General features: G+C 43.7%; 1 protein-coding gene across 2 annotated transcripts in view; it reads left to right on the top strand.

Annotated features, from left to right (window-relative positions):
• Nucleotides 1-27,758, top strand: part of LOC146805513 (lysozyme g-like) — a 337,114-nt gene that overhangs the window by 39,680 nt on the left and 269,676 nt on the right. For both annotated transcript variants that reach the window (XM_085622788.1, XM_085622787.1), the window contains one exon: nucleotides 7,680-7,778. In XM_085622788.1, coding sequence (XP_085478914.1) covers nucleotides 7,680-7,778 — 99 coding nt within the window. The remainder of the gene's footprint in view (nucleotides 1-7,679; nucleotides 7,779-27,758) is intronic.

Raw genomic sequence — 27,758 nt, forward strand, 5'->3', positions numbered from 1 at the left:
GAACAGCTTTATTGTTACAACCACTATGGTCATCATTTCTTGCATAGATCTGCAACACCTAGAAATGTATTTATGTATAACCAATGGGAACATTGTCCGTTTGCAATGAAGTTTCAATTTTTTCAGGGTACAATATGTGAACAAAACAGGAATGAACAATATGTTAACTAATACAAAACAGATTTATTCTGCAGCCTTTATTGCCCAACTGTCTAGACAGGGTTTTGACTTTTGGAAAGACACAATTAACACAAAATCTGTCTGGGGTACAAAAGATTGGCAAATAAAGGGGATAGAAGCTTTGTTTAGAGCCTGCATCATCCCACAGCAAATAATGTTTTTGAATGACACTGTCCAACAAACGTCTTGCCTTGGGTTAGCCAAGATCAAAGACATGAACACACATCCATACCTACACCTGCAAGTAATAGCACTACACAGGGGGAGGTCGACGTACATACTATTTTACAAAATAACAGATCAGATCCTGAATGGGAAAAATGGTTGCTCTGCCACACAGACACAAACATCTGTCAAGAAAGATTCCTGAACCGAATACAGGGTTTTACAATCAATAGGCCAGACCCACATTATGTTCAAAGACAACATCCAGGGGTAGTAACAACATACAGTGTAGGAAAATTATGCCTTGATTCGCTACAGAAATCTACACTAGAGTATGTGAAACAACACTTATCTTAACTTAAAGAGGACGCAGACCTTAGGGATTTCTTGCTAGGTCAAAGAAAACCGCATCAAAAACGTTTTATATATGCCGGCATTTATGCTACTTCTAATGAAATATGGAAGGTTACCCAGACAGATGCCGCAAAAAGAACACAAGAAGTCGATAGTATTCATTTAGAGAAGTCTCTCGCTGTGGTTGACAATGGGTTAACGATTTTGTCATCCAGGATATATTCACTGGGCAACATTGTATCCTCCGCACAAGATTTGGTCCTGCTGCGACAAGGCCAGTCTCAATTACGTTCTATTCTGTTATTAGGCTGGAAGCTACAAAACATGCGTGCAGGATATGTGCCTTGGTGTTTCATCATCATGTCGTCTCTGTTTTCAGAATACAATCTCACGGATAAACAGATTGAGCTGGCACAAAGGGGAGCAAAGTATACAGTGCTGAGGATTGAAAAACTGGAAAAATTGCCATTTACAGTAGCAGAAAACACAGCTTCAGAATGGATCATTCATGGCAAAATACCTCTGCCTGTTACAACTTTCCATTTTCAGTATTGCCTCAAACAAATGCCAGCAGGCAAATATGAAAGGTTGGGTAAAGAATACATCAAGACATCCTGGGATTTACCCTGCACACACAGATGGAGTGGGGGGCGTGAAGTGTTTCTTAGCAGTACTCACATTGTGAAAATGCACTGAGCGGTTCACTCATATGTCGGAATATTAGTTTACACAGGGCCTGTAGCGGTTCTACTGCAAATTTATCCTGCCACCTGCAAAGTTCACCAGCCGCTGTGATTAATCCAACATTTTGCCAATTTCAAATGGTAGTTACCTCATGTTGAATGATCAGAGCTGTTGTGGCATGTTGCCAGGCATCCCATATCTGGTAACGATTAGCTCCAGAGTCACTTGCTGTATGCAAGTTTTGTTCCCCCAAATAGACACAGTCAGGGAGTCGCCTTTATGGCCTTTACTGAACATCTCTTCTATAGAAATTGATACATTAAGCAGATTGAAAGCCATTCTTTTACAACAAACCGTGCCTTTGACCTCGGCCAAAGAAACCTATGATCTACAAATTGCAAGGACTTCGGCTGAGATACAGGCTCTGTTACGGACAAACTGCCCTACACATTTCACAGAAATGTTGGGACGTATCTTAAACATGTCTGATACAAGCAGTATTGTGCATGTATTTAAGATCATATGTTCAGTACTGTTAACACCTTTTCAAGCAGTCCTCGGAACCATTCCAAACTTCGTGCACTCGGTGTTTGGTGGTCTGCTGCTAATTCTAGCACTCGTTGCAGGAATCCTGTTTTTATTCCTACTACTATGCTATGGCAAGCCAATCCACCAGCATCACTCCCAGCACCTTGGAGAAAGGTCTCCTGGAAAGGAAGTGTCGTGAGCGCATAGTACAACTTTTGAGCTTACCTCATCTACGAGAATTAAATACCGCATGGTTTCTGTCATTCAGACCAATCTGGCAAGATTGCATCTTACCTGTTCTACGCTGCCTGCTTAGCAGTGAAGAATATGTGCTAGACATCTGTCTAACACTCCCATCAGTCATGCCAACAAATATCAATACTTTTCTGGACCCAATAACGGCCCATGTTCTGTGTTGTCCCCAGAGGCTACCAATCCTGATGACGGCATTCGTTGAGATCTCACAGAAGCAACATGCAACTGCTGAGATACGAGATGGAGCAACGGGCACACAGGTAACATCGGAAAGGAACATTACTACTGGCGATGCTTCACATCTATGTGCAGTTAATCTTCTAAACGAGGTATTCCAAAAATCACTAAAATCGGTAGACTATCTTTTGTCTACAGGAATAGAGGATTTCATGTTTTCACCAGCCCCTTACACTGACTTTTGATTCGGCTCACAGTGTACCGGGAAAGCTATGAATTTGGCCTTCATTTTTCAAAACAAAGACAAAACCTTGGAACTTTTTCGTACAATTTTTTTTTTTTCTAAATTTGAATTTTTCTTTTTATGGCAAAGTAATATGCTTAAAGTAGAACTATTCATAGAGAACAAACTTCTTTGAACACTTCGAAGGACACATTATCACCTTTTATTCACAACAATTTCACTTATGTAACATGACATGAAATGATCTTTTCTTCTGTAATTGTGAACCATTTCATCATATGTGTATATATTTCTGTTCATTCATTTAGCTTTCACTGTAAATATATGCTTAGAATGTAACATTGCTTAATATGTACAGCACCTTTGCATTTCATGTCTAGCAAACGTTTTTTAACATAAACTTATTTTAGTATGCTTTTACAAATGTTTTTAGCAAACCTGCGGTAGTCAGTTTTAACTGTTTAGCATTTCATGTTGAGCATTTTGTATTATCGTTCATTCGAAAGCGTAGTGGGTGTTGTGTTTCGATTTAGATGTCCTAATATAGATTTTCCTAAATCATGTCCTTGTATAGGCACAATTTGTATAGCCCTTATTTAGGCATAGAATCCCAGTCCTTATTTAGGTATTAGCTATGCTATCCAAATACAGGCATGGTCACCTACATCCGACCATCCCAACGTCACAACGAGTTCTTTACGTAAATGCTTACATTCCTAAGCACTTTCCAGGTATAAATATACCTTCCCTTACCATGGCAAACCACGGCTCAGCTGCACAGCTCGCCACGGCAAATTCGGAAGGAATTTGAGTTCCTGCCTGATGCACTGACCAGACGCTGTCAACCCTGCTCGCAGAGAATCCAGCTTCCAGTGTTCTGACTTCGTTCGCGGGGTGTTAGAGTTTAAGACCTGGAAAGAGATTCCCACCTCTCTCATTCTAAGGTATAGAGCTGACTAGAACCTAGAGGGACTCTTGGCATATGCAAAACTATAGCTTACCATACTATAGAATACGGCACCTACTTCTTACCTTGTACTAAACTTAGGTTAGGCACACTGGGGTAGAACTATTTAGAAGCATCAAACGAGTATCCATTTTTAGCCTATGTTATTTATATATGTGTATATGAACATATGTCATAGCTAGAAGACAATGCTGTTGCAGTATTATTTCTTCTTATTGCTTATGCTGTACGCATACTGTCTTGCGATTGTAACAGCTCATATCTCTTACACGAGAAACAAGACTGTTCAATAAATCCTTTTTATTGAAACGCCCGTCTATCTATTTCTGTGTAACAATGAAAAAATTAAGCATGCACGATTGACTGAGTGAAACTGTTATCTGTTGTTTCCACGATTCTGAGACATGTTCCGATTCTAAGGGAAACAAAGTTGTCATGTTTATGCAGTTGCCAGAAACTACTCCCTTCTTGTTTATTCAAGGAGTTTCTAGTGGCCTCTGAGTTAGCTGGCACACAAAGTAATTAAGTTTAATGTACTCAATAGAGGCATACCGACCTCAGTCCTATGCCACTACTATAGTGTATATTATTCCAATGCACAGTGCCTATAAGGAAAATAGGAACTACACTACAGGATAAGGTACGCATATAAATAGTAGCATACTTACTGCATTTGCAGGTTCACCAGTTGGCGCTGCCAAACTGGATTACAGAGTAAGAGTCTTCAGAATGGTAGGAATAGGAGAGTCAATTCAAATGGTTCTGGAACCTGGGTGAGTGACCAGATGGATGCTAAGTCCATTCCTAGGTGTAGAGTTATACATTCTTGTTGCTCAGGGGCTAGGGGTAGACAGTTGCATGGCCTGGGATGATGGTAGATAGGTTAAGAAACTAGAGGTGCAGTGGTTAGTGAGAGTAGGACACTGGCAGGGAACAATTATAGTGAGTGGTTATGCATCTACAGAAAGAAGGGCACACACTACTTCAGTGTCTTAGAATATATGGGATAAAGTACCCCCTACCTTAAATGATAAGGATATTGAAAGTTAAGGAGGCGTTCCATGAGCATATAGAGTGTGAATAAATGAATGAATAAATGAATGAAACTTTATTGTTCAATTAATTAAAATTGTTACAATATTCTATCAATAAACAAGGAATGTTTAAAATCTCACTAAGTTTTACTAAGACTGAAAATACGTTAAAACGCTTAAGATAATAAAAGAACTATTGCTAGAACTGTTATCCTGTCTAGCAGTAAGGTGATGTGCATAGGACTTGAGGAGAAATTTTATCATAGTCTCTCTTGCTTGCTGGCCAGCTGCTTGTTTTTATGTCTCAGTTTTCAGTTTCAGTGCGGCCCAGATTGCGTCTATGAATTTCCCTAATCGGGCCACTGCTTGAGTTGTGTTAACAGAAAAACACAGGTCTGAAATTTCTCTGCAACTTCGAAGGCCATAACACCTACAGATGGGGAGAACCAAGCATGGACGCTCATTAACTAGCTTTGGGCAGCAGCACAACAGATGGAACCAAGATTCACGACAGTAGCTGCAAAGTCGACAGGCCACTAAGTTGTCCAGCCGGGCCCAAGTTGAATTAAAGTCCATAATAGGCAGAGCGAGAAGTCTCATTTAGATAAATCTTTTCTGGGCCAAGACTGTCAGGGCTTGCTCAAGGTAGGGCTGCGGTGTTCCCACAATGTATGAGGCATCCAGTGAAGAAAGATTGTTTTGATGATGCAAACTTTCCAGGCCCCTTTCAAAAGATATTCTCTTGACCTGTATGTTCACCGTTTTTCTCCAGGCTAATACTGAGATGTCTGAGTTGTGCAGATTTTGGGCATCTATATCCAGTACTCTGATGGCTACTGCCAACTGCACTTGCCATGGAGAGCCATCCTCTTTGAAGATAGTTTTAAATTGCCTTTTTACGGACAATACTGGGGCTCGCAGAGTTCTAATATAGTATTTTAATAGATTGCATTAGCAAGTAATGTCTGGACGGTTGAGACCCAGCTCCAACCTTACTCTTGCTCTCCTGGCCTGTCGAGGGAGAGCTAGAACCTTTTTATAGGCCTGATTTTGAAGGTTCATGAGGAACATATTAAAAGCACCGGGAAAAACTAAGTGGCCATAATTGAGAGAGGGCACTAATTTTGCCTTGAGAACTTTCAGAATAGGTTCTGCTGTTGGGCTGTGAAGTCGGTGGTTAAGGCTTTTTAAGGAAAAGATGATGCCTGCCCCTTTCCTTCTCAGATGTTTCAGGTGGGCTCTAGGTTTGGCCCCTTCCGATAGCCAAAAGCCCAAATAATTGTAGCTTATGCTTGTTTTAATTTGCAGAGTACCAAGTCGCCAGTGTGCGGTCCTCTTTCGTTGGTACATCCCGAAAATAAGTATCCTAGTCTTCTCCTGATTCACTAGGAGTTTGTTCTGTCGACTGTATCCATGCAGAGCATTTAGGGCATTCTGTTAGCCGGTTCTCGTATGGTCCATTATTACAATGTCGTCCGCATACCGGATTATTTGGAGCCGCACATACCCCAGTCTTGGAGGCAATAGACTTGCCCCCTCCAAGGCTTTCCCCAGGTCAGATGTATACAGATTAAAATGTGTAGGGGCAAGTACACACCCTTGTTTTAGACCGTTATTGGTTGGTAGCTTGGCGGTAACTGAAGTTTGGCTGATTTTAATACCGACCCAGGTCCTCTGATAAAGAGTTTATAGCCTTTAGCAGCTGTTGAGGAATTCCCCAAGAATGCAGTTTTTCCCCACAGCTTCCCTTGATCAACCCAATAAAAAGCTGCACTATAGTCTACAAAACAGCAGAAAAGGGGTGGCTGTGATGGCCGGGTCTCACAGTGTGACAGGTGGCCCAGTACTAGAATGTTGTCTATAGTGGAGCTTTGAGACCTAAATCCTGATTGAAAAAGGGAAAGGATGAAGTTACCATCAGTATATAGAGGAAGGAGGCTGAAGGTCAGCTTGGCAGCTTCAGACTCATGGTTGTCTTGGTAAGATTATCTGGGCAGTCAGTTGTGTTGTCTTTTTGCATCACTAACTAAGGATTGAGCGGGTCTAAGTTCCACGGTTCAAGCATCAGGCCTTATGCTCCTCAATTGCTTTTAAGTTGCACTTCCTGATATGTCTGCTTCCTTTAGGCTCTGCTGCATGGCAGGAGTGTCCAGCAGAATCCCATAGTTTGTTGCCATTATTCAGCCCCACTGTGAGTGGGGCACATGTGGGAGGAGTAGCTTATAAAAAGACACAAAGATAGACTGGTTGTTCAGTGTCAGGAACTGCAGAAGCCTGCGCCTGCAGCTGTTTATTAACCTCATGACCAGGGCACCCTTCATTTGGGACATATCACTGACACACTCTTGGCCACAAGTGTGCAATGCATGATTGGATGCAAAACTGCAGTGTCCAGAGACACACCTGAACTGTTTATGAGCATTATTAGTGTTGTAATAGTGACCACATACGATAAGACAAATTAAGTGGCCACCCCATGCAAGATTACCAGCAGTGATCACTTCAGTGCACCATGCACTAATTTAAAAGAACATTTAAAGTGGAATTCCTCTACATGGATACTACTAGGCAGTAATTGTTGCAATGCCTCAGTCACCAGGGTAATATTAGTAATATTGCATGATTTATCACTCAAATATAAGGTTTACATATACTTTGGAAATCCATTTTTCTCTAAACATCAGCTTATGAGCTCTAGAAACACACACATTTTCATTGCAAAGACACACCTTTCAGTTTTGGGATATATATTAATTCATCCCAGCTAAAATGTCACACATTGTGGTGGCTGCAAACAGGGGAGCTACTTCCAGGTAGAAGGAGAGCTATAAGTAGATCACGAGCTACTCGCTGGAGAAGCCTGATGTAGATTCAAACAAACAAGAATGTTAGGATTTTAATTTTACAAATGCGGTTGGCTCACAAGGAAATTTCACAGAGATGATGGAATTTCCTCGTGTACAAATGGTTTGCTCTAATCTGACACATGGCCAGTCCACAGGGAGTAAATATACGACACCACGCGATCAATCAAAAATCTAGAATTTTGCAGACTGTCTGAGTTAGGTGGTGTTTTTTTTCCTCTTTCTAGGTCTCTCCACTGGATCTGGCTGCTATGGAGATATTGAGAAGGTTAGCACAAGTGGGGCTAGTTGTGCAACTGCAAAGCAAGACAATCTGCCTTATTGTGGTAGGTGCCATTTTATTTCTGAAGATCATGAACCAACAGGCAGGTTCTCCACCTTGCTTCATTTGCATATGCTTTTAGTGTTCACATCTGTCAGGGGTGTAAGGGAGTCACCAAATTAGCCAGACGGATGATTTTAACAGATCTAGCATCCTTCTTTTAAATCACTACAGCCAATTGTGCCTACTGTACAAATCGACTTCACAGTTTGCAGACGTTACACCACAAAAACATAGTCCTAAAAAGCTAGAAATGGCATTTCAATAACCAGATAATTCTCCTTCCATCTCAAGTATACACCATCACGGGTAAGAGTAAAATATTCCAATCCTCACATCATACATATAAATCACTAACCTGGATGCTGTGAGGAGCATAATTAGCTTTGAAAGTTGGTTCCTGGTGCATATGCAAAATACCTCCAAGATGTTCTAGGAAAGGGCGAGGGCCTAGCAGGTTTCAAAGCAAGAACTGGGGACAGCCCCCAGGATATGAGACTCCGGGCCGGAGCAAAGCGAGTTAGGCGATCAAAGTCCAAATGTAAACCATTAGGAAAGCGCAACACAAAGCAGGCGTGCGAAACCCAGGTGTATAGATCTAGGGAGGAGCAACGCAAGGCAGACGCACACAGCCCAGATTTAAGTTTCTAGCAAGAAGCAACGCAAAGCAGGCGAGCACGACGCAGATTTAGAGATCTAAGGAGGAGCGAAGCAAGGCAGGAGTGCAAAGCCCAGATGTAAGGATCTATACAGGAGCAAAGCAAAACAGGTGTGCAAAGCCAGGATGTAGAGATCTAGGAATGAGCGAGGCAAGGCAGGCGTTCAAAGCCCAGATGGAAGGTGCTATGCAAGAGCAAAGCACGAAAGAAGTGCATAGCCCAGATGTAGAGATCTAGGGAGGGGCAAAGCAAGGCAGGTGTGCAAAGTCCAGATGTAGAGATCTAGGGAGGAGCAAAGCAAGGCCGGCGTGCACAGCCCAGATTTAAGGTTCTATGCAAGAGCAAAGCACGAAAGGAGTGCAAAGCCCAGATGTAGAGATGTACGGAGGAGCAAATCACGGCAGGCGTGCACAGCCCAGATGTAAGGTTCTATGCAAAAGCAAAGCACGAAAGGAGTGCAAAACTCAGATGTAGAGATCTAGGTAGGAGCAAAGCAAGGCCGGCGTGGACCTCCCAGATGTAAGTTTCTAGGAAGAAGCAACGCAAGACAGGCGACTACAGCCCAGATGTAGCGATCTAGGGAGGAGCAAAGCAAGGCAGGCGTGCAAAGCCCAGATGTATAGAGTTAGAAGGAGAGAAGCAAAACAAGCGTGCAAAGGCCAAATGTATGGTTCTAGGCAGGAGAAAAGCGAGCAGCTGAGTAGTACCATGCCTCAGAAGCATGAATGTCTAAGGTAACGCTCAGCCAGTATCAGGTCAGCCTATTGCAACGGCAACAGCTGCTGACCCAAAGTTTCTTTACAGTGACCAGAAAAACCTGTATTTGGGAATATTGTTCAGCTATTCAAAAGCACTCACTGTTGGCTACTCTTCAGCTTTAAGATTATAATTTGAGATATGGGTCCTTGCTTCCTGAGGATTCATTGTTCACAAACAAGTAGATGTGCTGGTGTTTGTTTTGGTTTACATTTGAACTGGTCTCGTCAACCCACTGAATATGAACATTTTGATGGGTTTTCACGATATATTTATATTGATTATTCTGAAAACTTGACAGGATTATACAAAGGACCACTGGAAATATGTGGCAGGGGTGTACCAAATTATGCAGCCGGCTTTTCAAATTTTGCAGCAAGTAAAGGCAAATAATGCAGCATTATGTGGCATTTTTTGTGATAGTTTACCTCATTATTTTGACATTTTTACAGTTATCACTATCCGGGCAAAGGTTCCGCCTAATTAGTGCCAGGCTGACATCCAAATACAGCAATAAGCAACAGAAAGATGACCAGTCAACCTTTGCAAAGAACCTTCCCCAGCGCAGCAACATATGTTGCTCCTTTTTTAGAAACTTTTGATCAATTTTTAATAGAAACATTTTTTTTGTTAAAATCTGCAGATTATGCAGCAGAAGATGGAGTATGTGACAAATGCGTCAAATACATAACTATGCAGAAAATGCATCGGTCGCATAATCGTATAGTTCCAGTGGCCCTAATTATACTGTTTGTCGTGTTGAAAAGTCCTAAGTGACAACAATAGGTTTCAATCAGTGTGTTTAATTAACTTAAGGGGTGTGAGAGCATTCTTGATGGTAACTTCCATAGATGTCAGTTCAGTGAGATGCCTGGGGTAGTGGAAGTTATATCACATGCCTCTTGAAACCAATGACAACTCAGGATGTGATGTCACGTTACCTTGACACTAACAACACAAATTATGTTGCACAAACTTTATCCTATGTAATATCATTGAAAATGGCACCACTCACAAACAAGCACAGGCATGGTAAATAGGTTTGATGCTTGCACTTGAGTGTTTAAAAACACTTGTGTGTGAGAGTTGAGTATGTGCTGCAGTGCAAAACAAATTAAACAAGAATTGGCAAAGCCAGTATGTCTAGCCTTTCAAAAGTGCAAGCAGCCCTATTGGCTTTGCCAGTGCTTTTAATCCTCCAAATGGTCGCCTTGCCCATGTAGACATGGCAATCACATCCGAATGCTTCTTTCTTCTTAAACTTTATGGGGAAGCATTTGAAGACAGTTGCCTTGCATTCACAGGCACGGACAAGCAGGGAAACGAGCAACCTGGTAGCAATGTTTAGCTGAGTAACCTGGCAAAAAACAAAATTAATAAAAACAATGCTTTGGGTTTGGAAGGGGAGGAGCACAACAGAAACACCCCTTTGGGGATGTGAGTGCTGATAGACAGTTGGGAGAGGACAGACCGTAGAGATAGCAAGGAAAGCCATGTGCTCCCATGCAGTGCTAAAACGCAAATGAAACATGAGTTCAATGAGATAAGCAGTGGAAAAATACAAGTTATCCAATCAAAATGATGGTGCAGAATCTAGACTGGAGAGCCATCAAAGCAGGAGCATCGAACTGAGATAGACAGGAAATCCATCAAGTCATGTGCAAAGGTCTGACCCAATAGGACTTCAACAGCTGCAGGAGAGACCTAAAAATAGATCTCTTTTTTATACAATTCATTTTTGAGCTAATTAATTAAATATGTGATGACAGAGTGGAGTTTTTAGATGTAAAATAGTCCATCGTACATTCCAGTCCAGGTTGAAGGATACGCCAGGACAGCCAATACTAAGAAGGTGGGACTAAAATACTCCTAAGATTTGATTGACAATGAATCAAGCCAATGGCTCAAAGTTCCTCAGTCAAAGAAGCCAATGGCAATGGTTGAACTAAAGACCCTTGCAATATGTATAGAATACAATATATTCACCATGAATAGCTGATACATTATTTAAGGTGAAACCTAAGTAAGCATTTGCATATCCTACTTGCCTGGCTTTCCTTTTAATAATCAAACTAGGCATAGTGTTACACCTTTATTCTGTGCAGATTCTTTATAATCAATTTTTTTTAATTGATTCGTGCTTTGAAAACAAAGAACACATCGGTCCACACACTGCTGCATAGAACACCATTATTGTGTGCATTCGACTTCGTGAAGAGGAAAGAGACTGCACCGCTTCACCTGTGACATAATGTTTTTGATTGCTAAATGTATCTGTTTGCAATATGCTGTGGCACTGGCAGTATGGAACTCATTAGCACTGCTAGAAGGTAACCACGGCTGTCTATAGCCAGAGGTGACCACCATTTGTCAAAGTTGAGATAATGAGAAAAGAAGTACAGAGAAAATAAAGTTGCAGTTTAGTAGCCACCTATATCTTATTTATTGATGCAACAATATTACAGGGACACATCTAACACCCATCAAGGTACAGCTATCATATGTCAGACAGTCTGTCACATTGGCAAGTAGAACATGAGATGTTTAATTTGAGTTTGAAATGCCTACGGTAGTCTCTGGTATCCAGCACCTTTGTAAGCTAACAGACTCTTCACACAAGATTTCATTCAATAGACCTCATTCCTACCTTCCCTCATGTTAACAGCTACAAAGATCACACAACCCAGCACCCAACAACGGGATCTCCACAGAGCTCCCGTAGTTCACCTCTACCATGGTTTGCAGTGCACCATGGTATTGGAGAAGAGAGATACCCAGAATGGTTGCAAATGCGCTTCTATTCTGAGTTGCATTATGCGTGGTGCACTAGTGTTTTCAGTACTGCAACATCTCACAGCGCTCCTCTTATGAGAGTTACGGCGCACCTTACAGGTGCAGTACTGAAACAAATGTTTGTAGAATGCTTCTAACCCGACTGCCAGTTTATCCTGGTATCCCAGTATTGACACATTCACAGAGCTCTCGCTTTCTTTATGTACACTTCTGGTCAGAGGCTAATGCACCAGAAAAGGAGCTTTAAGGATAAATGCACTTTCTACAAGGATGTGTGTGTGCAGTGTGGGCGGGGTTGTGACTATATGTGCCAGTTCCAACCCAATGCTAGCCCGAGAAAGGCATGGTTAGTCCTGGCTGTACGAATATCACCCCGAAGGAGGTGCATAGAGCTAGGACTGCATGTCACAAAATGTCTCTGAGAGGCTGGGGTGGCCCCATGGAAAGACGATACCGCAGTGGAAGGAGCTGTGTGTGTGTGGAAAGAGCTTGGCCCCAGAGGCCACCGTAATTCCAAGTGTGTGGAAGCAACATTTCATATTTGGCCAATGTGAAGTGATAATATACGCTGGCCCTAGTGTTTCCTGAGTAATATCCGTGAGGGGGAAGCGGGAGATAGATAGCTGCCACAAACGTGAAGATGGTGACCCCTAATCTAAAGAAGAACCTCAATACCCTGAGGTCAGAGACCATATTCTGCAAAAGTAGATTAGAGATAATTACACATAATCTTGCATAATTCTGCAGAAAATCCTCGCAATTATGCTATACAGCAAATTATGTGAGTTTCATCCACCCCTAATCTCTAAAATGCACTTTTCCACATTGACCAGGACGAAGACGGCAGGGAGTCTCTGAATATGCTGTGGTGGGAAGTGTGGCTTCACTCATCTGCCTGCAAGATCAGACCCCTTACCTCTGCTGTCTGTTTTTCTCATTTCTTCCAACTGCTACAGGGAGGAAAAGTTCCCATATTTGCTTCCATCAGCAGCTCTTGAATAAGCCTGGGCGTGGTTCGCGTAGCCGCGCTTCGCGAAGATGTCATTGCACTACGCGACCTTCGCGTAGCTTCGCAAGCTTGCGTAGTTGCTTGTGGCAACCTGTTCGCGATGGCTTTTTCTTGTTCGCGAGCGCGGTAAGCATGTTCGGGGAGCTGTTTGCATGCTCGGGGGATATATCTCGCGATCTTACCCATGCGGTCGCCAATGGGCGCCGCCATCTTGTTTTTCTATTGTCCCGCCCGCTCGCGATGCCTTATTTCCTGTTCCGGGTCGCGGATAGCGTGTTCGCGATGTGCATTGACGTGCTCGGGAGCGCATTTTACTTGTTCGCGATGAATAGTACTTGTTCGCGAGAAATATCGCGCAAACTTACCCACGCGGTCGCGAATGGGCGCGGCCATCTTGTTTTTCACTCTATGCCATGGTTCTGGACCTACTTTTGTATCCTCCCTTTATCTTAGCAATCCTTTGTCTTTAAAGCCTTTTTTCTGACTTTTTTTTGTTATTATCTATCTCTCTGTTTGCCTAAGTTTATATTTTGCATTTTATTTCTACTTTTACTGTGTTTTTGTTACTTTTATAAAGTTCTTTCTATCTTCTTCCCCCTAACTTTTTTTCCCCTTCTGACTTTTCTTTTCCGCCTCCCACCCACCCCAGAACCATGGCCAAGGGCACACCAAGTCCCAAGGGCAAGGGACCTGCAGGCGCAGAGAAGGGCCGCCTGCCTTGCGGCAGAATGCGTCCTGCAGGGGTGCAGGCCCGGCAACTGTTTGGGGAGGAGGAGGTGGCGGCTCTTGTTTTCTTCATCCAGCGCCTCCTCCCCTTGACCTTGGCAGCAGGCGGCAGGCCCGGCTCTGGGTACGCTACCCAGGAGCGGCACCGTCGGTGGGCGAAGGTGCGCCGGGCCGTGTTCCGGTGCTCTGGGATCCGGTGCACCCACAACCAGCTAGCTCACCGGTGGTCTGACATCCTGGACCGGGAGCAGGACCTGTTGGACCTGCTAGGTGTCGAGGTCGTCGGGCTTGGTGAGTAACTGATTGTGTATATTAAATTAGATGAACAACAAGATTACTGCTGCATGCCAAGCGTTGGTAAATTACGTTCCAAAAAGCAAAATGTTCTTTGATTTAAGGACCCAGGTGCACGGTGGTACTCTTACTTGTTTGCAACTTAGTTTGCGCTAGCTTGTGCTGATGCTGATTATGTAAGAGTTTACTTTACAGAACTGAAGTTAGGTAATGCGATTTGCTAGAGAGACTCTAGTCCTTCCATTGTCCTACTGTGAAATAGTGGTGGATGGATATTGGATATTAGGTTTAGTTTGTTAGTAGTAGTTACTAATTGTTTTATGCGGTCTGCGTGACGCATCCTCTGTCACTGAGTGCTGCTTACCCCAGTCCTCCGTTGAACCTTTTGTACTTTGTTTAGAGAGTGATAGGCTTAGCATGGTCAGTCAGTGGCATAACTAGATCAGAATTATGCAACCAACCCACAATTTGTTATATGTATGTATGCACTAATGTATGCAACTATGCATATGTCCTCCATCTCATCTATGCATTTGATGGCTGAAAAAAATGGAAATGCAGACTTAGTGAACAATTGGCTCGTCTGGAATAGGTGGTGTAGGTCAGGTGGTACTTACTAAGCTTTGTTAGTATTTGTAATCAGAATGATCATGGAACACTGGAGTGTTCATAAATAAGTAGACGATCCATAATTGCACTAGGAAGCAGCCAGTAGTCGATCCATCTGATTAGATAGGTCAATTTTATTGCACTTGTTGTTTCCTAAAATGTTGTTTGACTTATTTTTCCAAATGATTTATTATTATTTTTCTCACAGCACTCCTTAATGTTTGTCTCGTTCTTTATTATATTTTACATGATCATCAGCACCACCCAGGGGCAAGAAGACGGGGTCGGAGTCGACGGGGGAACCCCAGGACCGCTCCTCTACTGAGGCTCCTGCAGCTGGCCCCAGTAAGTCCTCCAGTGGTTAGATTGACATTTATATTTCCCTAAATGTTATGTTACTGCATCTTTTTTTCCCAAACTCTAAATTATGGTTCCACTTTCTAAATCTCTTTTTTACAAAAGCTTACTTCTTTGACCTTGACTGTCTGTTTACTAATTCTGTTTATCCCTGCCTCTAAGTTGCTTCTAACTCCCTCTGCTATGACTCTCTGTACTACTACTACTACTACTACTACTACTATTACTATTATTACTCTGTGTGTAGCGAAGCTTGCACAGTTGCCCACTCTTTAATAGAAGGTTTTCTTTGCAATAATAAAACTCTGATTGACCAATAGCTCTAGCCACTGGGTCCTGTCCTTTGGGTTGTCCTCTTCAAGTCTTCTCAATGTTGAGGCTTTGACAATTACCACAAACAAAATGCCCAACCAGATATTTGACTAGTATTTTTGAGCGGATAGTACATGATACTACTATTGTCTAGGATTCTGCAGAGCCACATACAGAACTATGCACAACAAAATAGGATGTTGCTGATGGGAGGTTGGATCTTACTGATCACACCTCAGTCCGAAGAACCCAGGATCCCCTGACCGACTAGCTATAGTGTCTCACATTAGGGTCCCACTCCCGACCCCCCCACGAAGAAGATACACAATGTTGATAATGACTGAGACAGAGACAACCCAGAACATAATAACAAACACCATTTTGCTCACACACTTGTGTAAGTCCACTCCACCACACCAAATACCACAGAGTCTATGTGAAAGTTCAAAAGGTTTATTTGAAACAAGTATCAAACTCTGTACATCGTTAATATGAAATTTAATTTACTACAGCCATAGTCAATAAGCCAGCAAAAAGCCTAACATTAAAACAGTAAACATTTACAAGTGCATGACAACAAGAGCCAAGATCTTTTGAATTCTGGAAGACCCCTCACCGTAGAACGTAGAAATACTGGTTACATCATCTTGCATCCAATATGCTCTGTAAATCTCTGGTTTGTAGAAGGGAATCTTCCGCCTATGATATATGAGAAAAATGCTGCGAGTTAGCCGTTAGATAGTATACTGGTGAATGCTAGCATTTTACAGTCATGCCAAAAAGTGTAACATGTATGTGATGGCTAAGCAATGTAAACTAAACAAAGTCAAGAAGTTGTTTTTTTTTCGACCTCTTCACTTGTACGCAACAGTCAAGTGGCCTCAAAGGCATCTACTGCACATGTCAATAAGCTGGCAGGTATAATATGCACCAAAAGAGTAGTAGTCAACATGATGAATCTAAAAGGGTTACACATGGCTCAGGCTAACTTTCAAAAGAGTAGAGTAGGACTAGATGACCCTAGGAAGTGGAACCATATCCTACTAGTGTCTGTCTACTGACTGTACTTACTGTCTAGTGCTGATGTATGTTGCATCGCATTAACTTTTTTTTCAATGTTCCAAGTGAACACTTAAAATAGGGGGAGGTTTACAGGCATCTAAAAAATTTGTGATGCTTTTTTCTAGGCACACTACCATCCACCAGTGCCGTCGGGGCCAGCGATGCAGCCATTCCGGAGGGTTCAGGCGAACTGGCGGCACCTGCAGGATACACAGGGCCCAGGGGGGATAAGCAGCAGTGGCCGGCGGCGGTAAGTTATATTCATTACTTCTTGACATTACAGCTAGATGGAACTGTGTTCACTATTTCACTGTACTGTGTGACTTATTATACAACGGTTGAAGAAGACACCCTTTACGTAGCATTACCAGCGTGAGTAGAGTAACCAATGGCCTCTTCTATTTGACTCCAAAATCAGCTGTGAATGTTTTATGGAGAAGACAAACTCAGATCAGATGACCTTGATGGATGTGTTGAACAAAGAGGGAAAGCACTAAGGGTGGAAGGACGGGCGAGATAAACAATATGACTGACTGGCAGAGAAGGATATGTTGTTGGAAGCATGCATAGGTGGCTGATAGTAATAAGATCAGATGCATGGGTTGTTGAAGGATGGGTGGAAGGTGAAAGAATGCCTGCCTGGGTGGGCGACACAGTATGGGTGGATAGTACTAGATAGCAAGAATCAGCGGTGTTTGGTTCAAACTCAAAGCCAAGGCAAGCAAGGAAGGAGCAGAAGCATGGGTGTTTGTTGGTGAAACCAACTAAGGTTTGTTAAGAGATATATAAAAAAGGATAGACGTTTACTTTAATGGATGTATGCCTGGATGTACTATCACCAAGAGACAGTATAGGTGGAAAGTGTCACTGGAGATTCTTACTTTGAAGAAAATGTAAAAGAAACTGCGCGACAGTAGCAAAGCCTAGGGGAATCAAGGTAGTATTATGAGCATACAGTACACTTGCAGTACTTTGCAAGCAAGTCATATATTATCAAGCGGAAACCCCTTCCTCCCACTCTGGGGACCACTCCCTACCTATTATTATTAATGTATTTTCGATTGGGGCAGCCAGCCTGCAAAGGGTGGCCTATCTGTTGTTTATGGTTATTGGTTACACAATCAATGAAAGCAAAGTACCCTCTGCAGTAGCGGTTGGTGGTGGGAGTGTTGGCGGCCGGTGACATGGGGTGGGGACGGGTGGGTGGCACTGGCGAGTAAACTGTGTATTACGGCCAAATACAGGTAATCAACATAAAAATAAATAAAATTATTTTTAAGGTGCGCACTGCACCGCCGAATGCGATGCAGTGTGTGCAACAATGTTTTTTTTAATGTATTGTTTAATTACCTGTGAATGTCCTTAATCCATAGTTTACTATCCCCACCCTGCACCTTCCCACGTCACCAACCGGCAGCACTCCCACCACCGACCGCTACCGACCTGATGTCGTATATCGTATTAGCACTAGCAGCATCTATAATATGAATATAAGCAATGATCATTGGATCTGATAAATAATCAGCCTTTTTGTAGTACCCATGGCAGGGTGTAAGTGAAATTGTGCATGCCATTTGCCCTCATGTAACAGAGTATGACCAGTGCCAACGGCCGTAAGGCGTCAGACAAAAATATGAGCTTTCCCACCTGCAGACAGTAGTAGTAAATAAAACTAACGTGAGTCTGCATCATGTGGCTCATATCTGTTTCTCTTGGGTGCAAGCTTAGCTGATGGAGCTGGCATGCCGCCTACAACAAGGTTATGTAATTGGGCTAAACTACAGATAAGAACAATACAACTGGTGTACCGCAGTACATATATAGTACGATTATATTTATAAATAATGTCAGAAACTGTCACAAATGTTAGATTAGAGATACTTACCACCACCAAATCACAAATGTTATGAACTCGGCTTACTAGTGATACTGTGACACTATGTGTTGAATGATTTTAGTGTTCCTGTTTTGCTAAGAGTATTGGCTACAACATGTTCTTTTTCTTTCTTGATATAGATGATACTCCTTAAACTAAACCATCAAGGAAGGAGTTGGCCGCTAGGGCCCGGCGCCGGAAACTGGAGGCCATCTGCGAGCATTATCGCCGGCTGGTGGCTCAGGAGGAGGAGGAGGAGGAGGAGGAGGAGGCGGCTGCAGCTGCAGCCTCCTCCAATGCCCCGGGCCCCAGTCAGGCCCAGCCTCCACTTTCACGGTGCCGTGGTCCGACATCCGCCCGCCGCCGCGCCTCTATTTCCAGCACTGCTGCCCCCCACCCTGGATGTAACTGTAGGGCATTTCGCCGCCAGTTGCTCCGCCGGATGGCCCGCTTGGAGGAGAACATGGAGGAGCGGGTAAAGATCCTGGTGGACAAACACCTTAAGGCCCGCCGACAATAGAAGACCTCGTCGTTTGCCCCTTTTTGAATTCCTTTTGTTGGTGGGTGGGTTTGTGGGCGTTAGGGATTTCTACAGACATTGGGACTCAACTTTTGTTTTGGACATTGTTTGGGGTTAGGGGGGGGTGGGTTAGGTCAGAGTGGGATAGTTTATTTTTGTTAGGGGACATTAAAATATATACTTACTATTTACTTATACGATGTTAATGTTTTGTGGTGGGTTACAGTTTTCTGAATTCAATGTAAGTTACATGGTTGTTTACTTTGTTTCCGTGCTGCTGCATGCCCACAGCCAGTGTTTGATTTAAAAGATCTGCCGATTTTGTAACACACAAACCGATAGATGCAGTACCCCTCACTGAGTTATTTTTAATTGTCATAATAGTACTGTCAGTCTCTCCTCCTAGTCCATACCTCCCACCAAACTTATCTTACCTGTGATTGATGATGAAGTTCGGCACACTGATGGCTGCATGGTTGGTTTCCCAAATTGACGGAGTAGATGCCATTATTGTGGTGGTAGTAGTAGACACTGGCAATAGCGTTTGAAAAAAGAAAGAGAAAGTCACTTGACTGAGAGACTGTGGGAGGAGTAGTAGAACAGAACACAAAGTAAACTACAGCATGGGTGGGCAAGCCGAAGGAGATCCTTGCCCTGCCTTAGTTGAAATTCAATTAGTGTTGCTTTCACCACATCTGCCCCAGCAAGCGTGTGATCAATTGGTGTACATAGTCATCACATCACACCTCAATATAAATCACACAGCCCGGGGGAAGAGGGTTAGGGATTGATGAATGGATGGGAAGTGGGGTTTTGGGAAAGGTTTGAGAAAGAAAAACAGACAGTATGCATGGACACAACAAAAGTAAAACACAATCTTGTAAGACGACCATGATCCATTATCAAAGAAATCAAAGTATGAAGTGAGAGAAAGCAAATGCATGCATGCTGAGGAAGATAACTTGATGGTTAATGATAATGAGTTGTACTATAACTACTGTGACCCAATGAGACAGTACAGTCAGGGACGAAATTGAAATTTGCCTTGCCTGTCTGCCGCCCTCAGAGCTCAGACCGAACCCAATTACATGCTGTACCGGGCTTACTTTTATTTTTCAAGCTAGCTAAGGAAATTAAAAAAAGTTGGATCAATTAACAAACAAACCACAACACACAGTCGTAATGATTGAAGAGAAAAAAGCAAGCAAATAAATTTAAAGACGAATGATGATACTAAATTTACTGTATTATCCTGGTCCAAATGTGGAGTTGCATCATTCTCGTCAATCCTCTTGGTCCTCCCTTCCATGGACACTCCGCACATCAATCTTGGGTACCACTGCCTGCCTGATGCGGATTGGTAAGGTAAGTGTGAGTCGTTTCGACCACTATAGCAATGGTTAAAGGCCGGCCTGTAAGTGGAGATGGAAAAACAAACGGGGTATTGAAAAATTACTGCATTTACAACAATAAACTCAATTACAGTGGAGTGCAAGACGAGAAGACAACACTCTGGAGAGAACACTTTCAGACTGAGGCAGCTTGGATAGGCTACATAGTGTCTACTCTACAGCATTAAGGTACAACAACAACGGGACAGGATTCAGGAGCCAGCACAGCCACAGAACAGGAGAACTGCGGCACAGGCCAGGCACCCTACCCCTTACTTACATTTTGACCGAGCCAGAGAAATGTCATATGCACTGCAGCAACCTAGCATTTTCCAAATGAAGTGACTAAATCAATGCACCACTGTCCGTCATACCACTACACTCTACTCCAGTCCACACCACTACACGGACATCTAGCCTAGGTCTGCTGTGGTTCTTGTTCAAACTTTTTACCTTTGAAGTCAACCCATGAAACGCAGTTATTCCATCAATTTTCTCCAATGCAACTGACTGTGTGCAAAGATAGTATGCTCAGCATCATCATGATGGTGACTGTGTGGTACGTATTCTCCAACACCAACTCAGTCTGTAGTGACTGATTAAGTTTATAATATATTCCATATTACCAAATTGCAACGGATATTGGCCGGCACCTGCAGTGGTAGTAGGAGTACAATGTGGTTATTATTAAACAACAAGGAAACATTAACTGTCACCACACCTGAGTCACTTTTACTTTGTCGATAAACTAGTATAGTTCTACTTCATGGCATGCACAATTCTTCGTAGTCAGCCAGCATCCAATCCAATGCATGCCACTATCATTCACAATAATCACTCATTACCTGTCTTGGTGTTCTCTTTGGCTGTATGATCTGATGCCTGCCTAGCCTTCTGCCAGTCAGTGATGAGTTTCTTTCGGCTTGGAAACAAAATGGAATATAGGTGGAGTCACATTTCACTTCTTATGGGGGGACTGTTAGAGGCAGCCTATATTGTACTATTCTCCATCTCCATCCAATGTCTGACTTGCTTGAAATGTACTTAGGGAGAGTAAGGAACATGGAGCAGGACCCTGAGGAGAGGAGTGGACAGTTATGCACAGACGTGCAACTCCAATAGGGAAATAAAAAGAGGAGACTGTTGATGGATTTGTTGTGAATGTAGATTTTGAACCAGAAAAACAGATACACACAGTCACACACAAATAAAGGAAGGGAGAACAATTAGAAAGCCTAGTTGTCAGTCAAGAGGAGCTCGTCCTCAAACTCTGATGGTTCAGGCAGAAGTACGTCTAACAACCCACTACTTATGTCATCAAAGTCGCTCTCCTCTTCCTCCTGTGATTCACGTATTTTGTACTCTGGTGGTATAAAGTGTTGATTCATTTGGATCATGGTTAACCTCTCAACACTTTTGGGCGAGAGACTGGTCCTTTTGACAGTAACAATGGCACCAGCAGCACTGAAAACACGCTCTGAAGAGACACTTGCAACAGGGCAAGCCACATACTTTATCGCCAGCCTGCTGAGCACTGGCCATTGGCTTCTTTTCCCATACCAATACACCAATGGGCTTTGCTCCATGTAGACCTCTGTTGTGTCATCTAGATAGGCCTGAACCATCCGCTCAATATTCAGGGGTGCTCCGATTTCCTGGGCCTCTTTTGCCTTTGCATCAGTCATGGATGTACAATACCCTTTCCGTAGAAACCAATCACCTGCCGTTTTTGTAAATGTGCCTGATGATCCTGTTGGTGCTTTTGATGTTATTGCTGGCAGTGTTGTTGACTGCTGGGAGGCAAACGCACTGCTCTTGGCCTCTGAAGTAGAACTTGGCTCTGGGTGCCCTGCAGTACTTTTTCTGCCCTGGGGGGGCGGGCCTTTAATGAAGATCCTTTCGTTTTCAAACTCAGTGGCTTCCTCAGCTTTCAAAGTTTTGTACTGGGCAACATTCACTTCTGAAAAAAAATGACTTCATTACTGCGCAGCCGTGGATCCAAAATTGAGGCAGTAATGTAATGTGGATGTGACAGAATGTTATTTTGAATCCTTGTATTGTGAGATAAGCGAGCGGATTAGGTGTCTGCCAAATAATGTGCGTCTACTTTGTCATCCACACCTGCGTACATTTCTGACACCTCCTTCAGGTCTTGCTCTAGCATGTACAACAATGGGATAGCTTGGCCCATAGTACAGTCCTCCCTGCTCACTTCACGTGTGAAGACCTCAAAAGGAAGTAGCATCTCTGTCAGGCTTTTGACAAGGTCCCATTGGGCCATCTCAACTCTCATGCCTTTCACTGTAGGATCCCCTGTCCTTTTCATGACAGAAGCATTAAGTGGTTTGTACTGCTCAAACAGACGCTCAAGCATGTAAAACGTTGAGTTCCAACGTGTTGGCACCTCTTGGATGAGTGCTTTGACTGGCATTTTATGCTCACGTTGAATGACCCTCAGCTCCTTCCGGGCTTTAAAAGAATGGTTGAAATGTGTGCATATTCTTCTGCAGGTGGTCAGTAAGCTGCTGACTTTGCTTTCATTTTTCAGAAAGTCTTGAACAACAATGTTAATGCAGTGTGCCAAACATGGCACCCTGAAATAGCCACCATCTTTCATGGCCCTAACTACATTACTGCCATCGTCCGTGGCAACAAAACCAATGGTAAGACCTCTTGGTCGCAGCCACTGAAACACCTTGCTGTTAAACTCATCCAAAATGTTAGCAGCAGTATGAGATTTCTCCATAGCAAACATGGCTACAGTTGCATGTTTGCGAGTGTCTTTAAAAATCTCAGCGGTGTCAACAACACCGTCAGATATCTTATCTTTAACACCCGAAAAAGAGACCCAGTGTGCAGTGATGCACATGTAATCAGTGGCTTGGCAACTGGTCCACATGTCTGTTGTCAGGTGTATACTCTGAACAGCACTCTGTTTTAAGGCTTTTCCAAGCGATTCCAGCACGTCGTGATGTAGTGCTGGAACAGCAACTCTTGCGAAATAGTAGCGGCTGGGAACTTTCCATTTTGGGCAGATGGTGGTCACAAACTCAAGAAAACCCACCCCTCCAACAAAAGAAAAAGGGAGAAGGTCCAGTGCTAACATTTTTGCCAGCTTTGCATTGTACAAACGTGCTATTGGGTGGTTGCGTTCGTACTGCCCCTCCGGCCTACTAAACATGCTAAGAATGGTAGCCTGCATGGTATTCCTTCCTGTGGTCAACGTCGCACATTTTGGGCCAGCGGTACTCCTTGGTGTCTCAGGCTGACTCTTACTCTTGTGCCAATGAGATGTGGCTGAGGATGTGGGCGTTACCACTGCAGTGCTGGGGACAGGGCTACTTTGTGTACCACTAGCACAGAGAATGTCTCCCTCTTCTTCCTGTTCCACCGTGAGCGGACTTTCTACTCGTTTAAGCCCAACAGCAATGGTTCCAGTTTTGATGAGCCTAAGGTGCTCCTCCCACTGGATTGCGTGGTGTTTTTTCAGATGGGTCATTTGGCCTCCGGTACCATAGTTTGTACCAAGCTTTCCATGACTAACAGAGGTATGACAAACGGAGCATACAGCAATGATCTCCTCCTTTCCGCTAACCGTAAAGAAGTCCCACACTGGGGAGCTTAACTTATGTCTCCTGCTGGAGGTGCCACTACCACTTCCAATGCCGGATGAACTGGAGGGTGTGTGTTGAATTAGACTCTGTGCAGGACCACTACCTACTTCTGCTGAGGTGGTGCTTGTTGTGCTGGATGTAGGACGCTGCCGGCCCTTTGCTAATTTAAATATGGAAGCTGGAGGTCGTGTTGGTGTTACCTGTGTTGGAGGTATGCGTGCTACATCCCTCGCATCCATTTTGGATAGTGTAAAAATGTTGCTCTCCATCTCCTCAGGCCCGGGAGTGATGTTTGTGATGACTGGCTCATCATCATCATCATCATCATCCTGCTCTTCTACATCAACATCCATAAGTGTAAGGCTTTCTGGAACCTTCTTTTTCCCATGCCTGCTCTTGTGATGTGTTTCCCTCTCAGACTCAGTTTGTGGCTTTCAAGTGACATCTAGATCATCAGAAGGGGGGCTTGGTGAAGAACTTGATGTACTAACCCTCCTTTTCCTTGCTGGGGATTTAAAAGCCAATGCAACTTCTAAAGGAGTGGCTTCCTCTTCTTCCTCTGCATGAGGCTCAATTTCCTGAACTGTCCCTACTTCGGGAGGAACAACAGCTACTATTGCGGGTGATGGCTGCGTTTGTTGACCACTTATCTACTGTGTTGATGATGTTCCCTCCTGCGTTGATTGTGTACTACTTTGAGATAGCGATAAGTTTAGTTCAGGCTCAGCATCACTGCTTTCCACCATAAGGCTGGCTACCTCTTCCACACTCATCTGCTTGGGCATGGGTTGGCGGGTTGGGCCCACTGATGTGGAGGTGCTGCCCCCAGCTTGGCCCCCCGACACCGCTGCTGCAGGCGTCATTTTTGGTGTACCAAAAACGGTTTTGGGAGGCACACCAGACTTAAGTGACACTTCCTTCTTCTTCTGTTCCTTCTTCTCCATGGCAACTTTCTTGGTACCGGAGGACCTGCTACCTGCTTTCTTTGGGGGCATCTTCAACAGATGTCAAAACAGCACTCAGTTGCACAAGTTGCAGAGATGCCTGGTCAGGTCACTGACACGTCACGTTGTGTACAGCAGCAGGATGTCGGTCTGGCACCACAACAGTGGATGATGATGACACACCTCCTCTGTCTTTTGTGCACCTAAAAGCAAAACAGCCAGAAGAACATCAGTCAAAAGATCCATAATATAATATATAACTTATTAGTGTCTGGTGGGTGGTCATCACAATTATTAAATTTTATGAAGTCAGTGAACAACATCAACAGTATAGCCAACTATTAAGAGACTGACAAGGCCAGGGATCCTGTTGTATTTGTACTGTGTACACTGAGGAAGAAGAATAGCAAGGAACAAAAACATAAATGTAGTCTAGCCTGTTTGACCTAAATAAAATGTGTGAATCTTATGGGATGGATGCAGCATCAGGGAGCAACATCACAACGAACATATACACATAAAAACTAAAGGCATTTATTTACAACACCCAAAAAGTGAAATCTAACCCCGTAAAAAAGTATAGGCCACATTTTACAATTCAATCCAAAGCCATACATGATGTTGAAATTTAATGCACAACACAAAAACAGTTGTTTACATTCCATGCACCCGCCGTGATGATTGCTGAGTTGTACCCCTGGGCCTACTGTACGACTAGGCCACAAGTTTGGACGCCTATGGCAAAAGCACAATGCCTGCCTTCCTAAAATGGCTGCCACACACATGCGCAGGCCACCCACCACAATAATAACCAAAAAGTGATTACAAAGGACAGGAACAGGAAGTTGTAGTGTCTGTGGAGCTTACTTCCTCTCATAAAAATGTTTTCCAGAAAAATAAAAGCTTCTCCCTGCTCCAAACCTACAGCTCAATGACAGCCTGAGGAGTTTTTTGTGCAGAAATGCACAAAAAAGCGTTTTCGAGAAGGGTCTATGTTGCTCGCGAGATATTGTTTGCCAGATTGCAAAAGCTGCGTGTTCGGGATCGCGAACTGTACAAAAAGGCTTTCTCGCGTGCGCGAACACGCATATTGCGAGCGCGAAAATGACGAAAACTGTAAGTCCGCGTTGTCGCGCTGTGCAGAGTTACCGAAAGATCGCGAGCTGAATCCCTAGGCTTACATACTGGCTAAAAAGCCCAATTTATTTAGCACACACCCAAAAAATGCTATTCCACCCCAAAACACACCTTTTGCAATAAAATTTGAGGCCATCCATGGTGTAAAGGAAAATCAGCAGACAACACAAACTGTACTTTAAATCACGCACCACAGATTGGAGGCTGACTACCTCTGGGCCTACTGGTAGACTAGGCCACAAGCTTGGAACCGGATGGCAAAAGCGAGCACACTGCTTGGATGGCTCCACAAAATGGCCGACACACACCCACAACCACAAGAAATGGGAGACAGTCAATGTACACCTATGGCAAAAGCACAATGCCTGCCTTCCTAAAATGGCCGCTACACACATGCTCAGGCCACCCACCACAGTAATAACCAAAAAGTGATTACAAAGGACAGGAACAGGAAGTTGTAGTGTCTGTGGAACTTACTTTCTCTCGTAAAAATGTTTTCCAGAAAAATAAAAGCTTCTCCCTTCTCCAAACCTACAGCTCAATGACAGCCTGAGGAGTTTTTTGTGCAAAAATGCACAAAAAAGCGTTTTCGAGAACGGTCTATGTTGCTCGCGAGATATTGTTTGCCAGATTGCAAAAGCTGCGTGATCGGGATCGCGAACTGTACAAAAAGGCTTTCTCGCGTGCGCGAACACGCATATTGCGAGCGCGAAAATGACGAAAACTGTAAGTCCGCGTTGTCGCGCTGTGCAGAGTTACCGAAAGTTCGCGAGCTGAATCCCTAGGCTTACATACTGGCTAAAAAGCCCAATTTATTTAGCACACACCCAAAAAATGCTGTTCCACCCCAAAACACACCTTTTGCAATAAAATCCAAAGCCATCCATGGTGTAAAGGAAAATCAGCAGACAACACAAACTGCACATTTAAATCACGCACCAAAGATTGGAGGCTGAGTACCTCTGGGCCTACTGGCAGACTAGGCCACAAGCTTGGAACCGTATGGCAAAAGCAAGCACACTGCTTGGATGGCTCCACAAAATGGCCGCCACACAACCACAACCACAAGAAATGGGAGACAGTCAATGTACACCTATGGCAAAAGCAAAATGCCTGCCTTCCTAAAATGGCCGCCACACACATGCTCAGGCCACCCACCACAATAATAACCAAAAAGTGATTACAAAGGACAGGAACAGGAAGTTGTAGTGTCTGTGGAACTTACTTCCTCTCATAAAAATGTTTTCCAGAAAAATAAAAGCTTCTCCCTGCTCCAAACCTACAGCTCAATGAGAGCCTGAGGAGTTTTTTGTGCAGAAATGCACAAAAAAGCGTTTTTGAGAAGGGTCTATGTTGCTCGCGAGATATTGTTTGCCAGATTGCAAAAGCTGCGTGTTCGGGATCGCGAACTGTACAAAAAGGCTTTCTCGCGTGCGCGAACACGCATATTGCGAGCGCGAAAATGACGAAAACTGTAAGTCCGCGTTGTCGCGCTGTGCAGAGTTACTGAAAGTTTGCGAGCTGAATCCCTAGGCTTACATACTGGCTAAAAAGCCCAATTTATTTAGCACACACCCAAAAAATGCTATTCCACATCAAAACACACCTTTTGCAATAAAATCCAAAGCCATCCATGGTGTAAAGGAAAATCAGCAGACAACACAAACTGTACATTTAAATCACGCACCACAGATTGGAGGCTGACTACCTCTGGGCCTACTGGCAGACTAGGCCACAAGCTTGGAACCGGATGGCAAAAGCGAGCACACTGCTTGGATGGCTCCACAAAATGGCCGACACACACCCACAACCACAAGAAATGGGAGACAGTCAATGTACACCTATGGCAAAAGCACAATGCCTGCCTTCCTAAAATGGCCGCTACACACATGCTCAGGCCACCCACCACAGTAATAACCAAAAAG

Source organism: Triturus cristatus, chromosome 8 (assembly GCF_964204655.1).
Source record: "Triturus cristatus chromosome 8, aTriCri1.1, whole genome shotgun sequence".
Taxonomy (NCBI): Eukaryota; Metazoa; Chordata; class Amphibia; order Caudata; family Salamandridae; genus Triturus; species Triturus cristatus.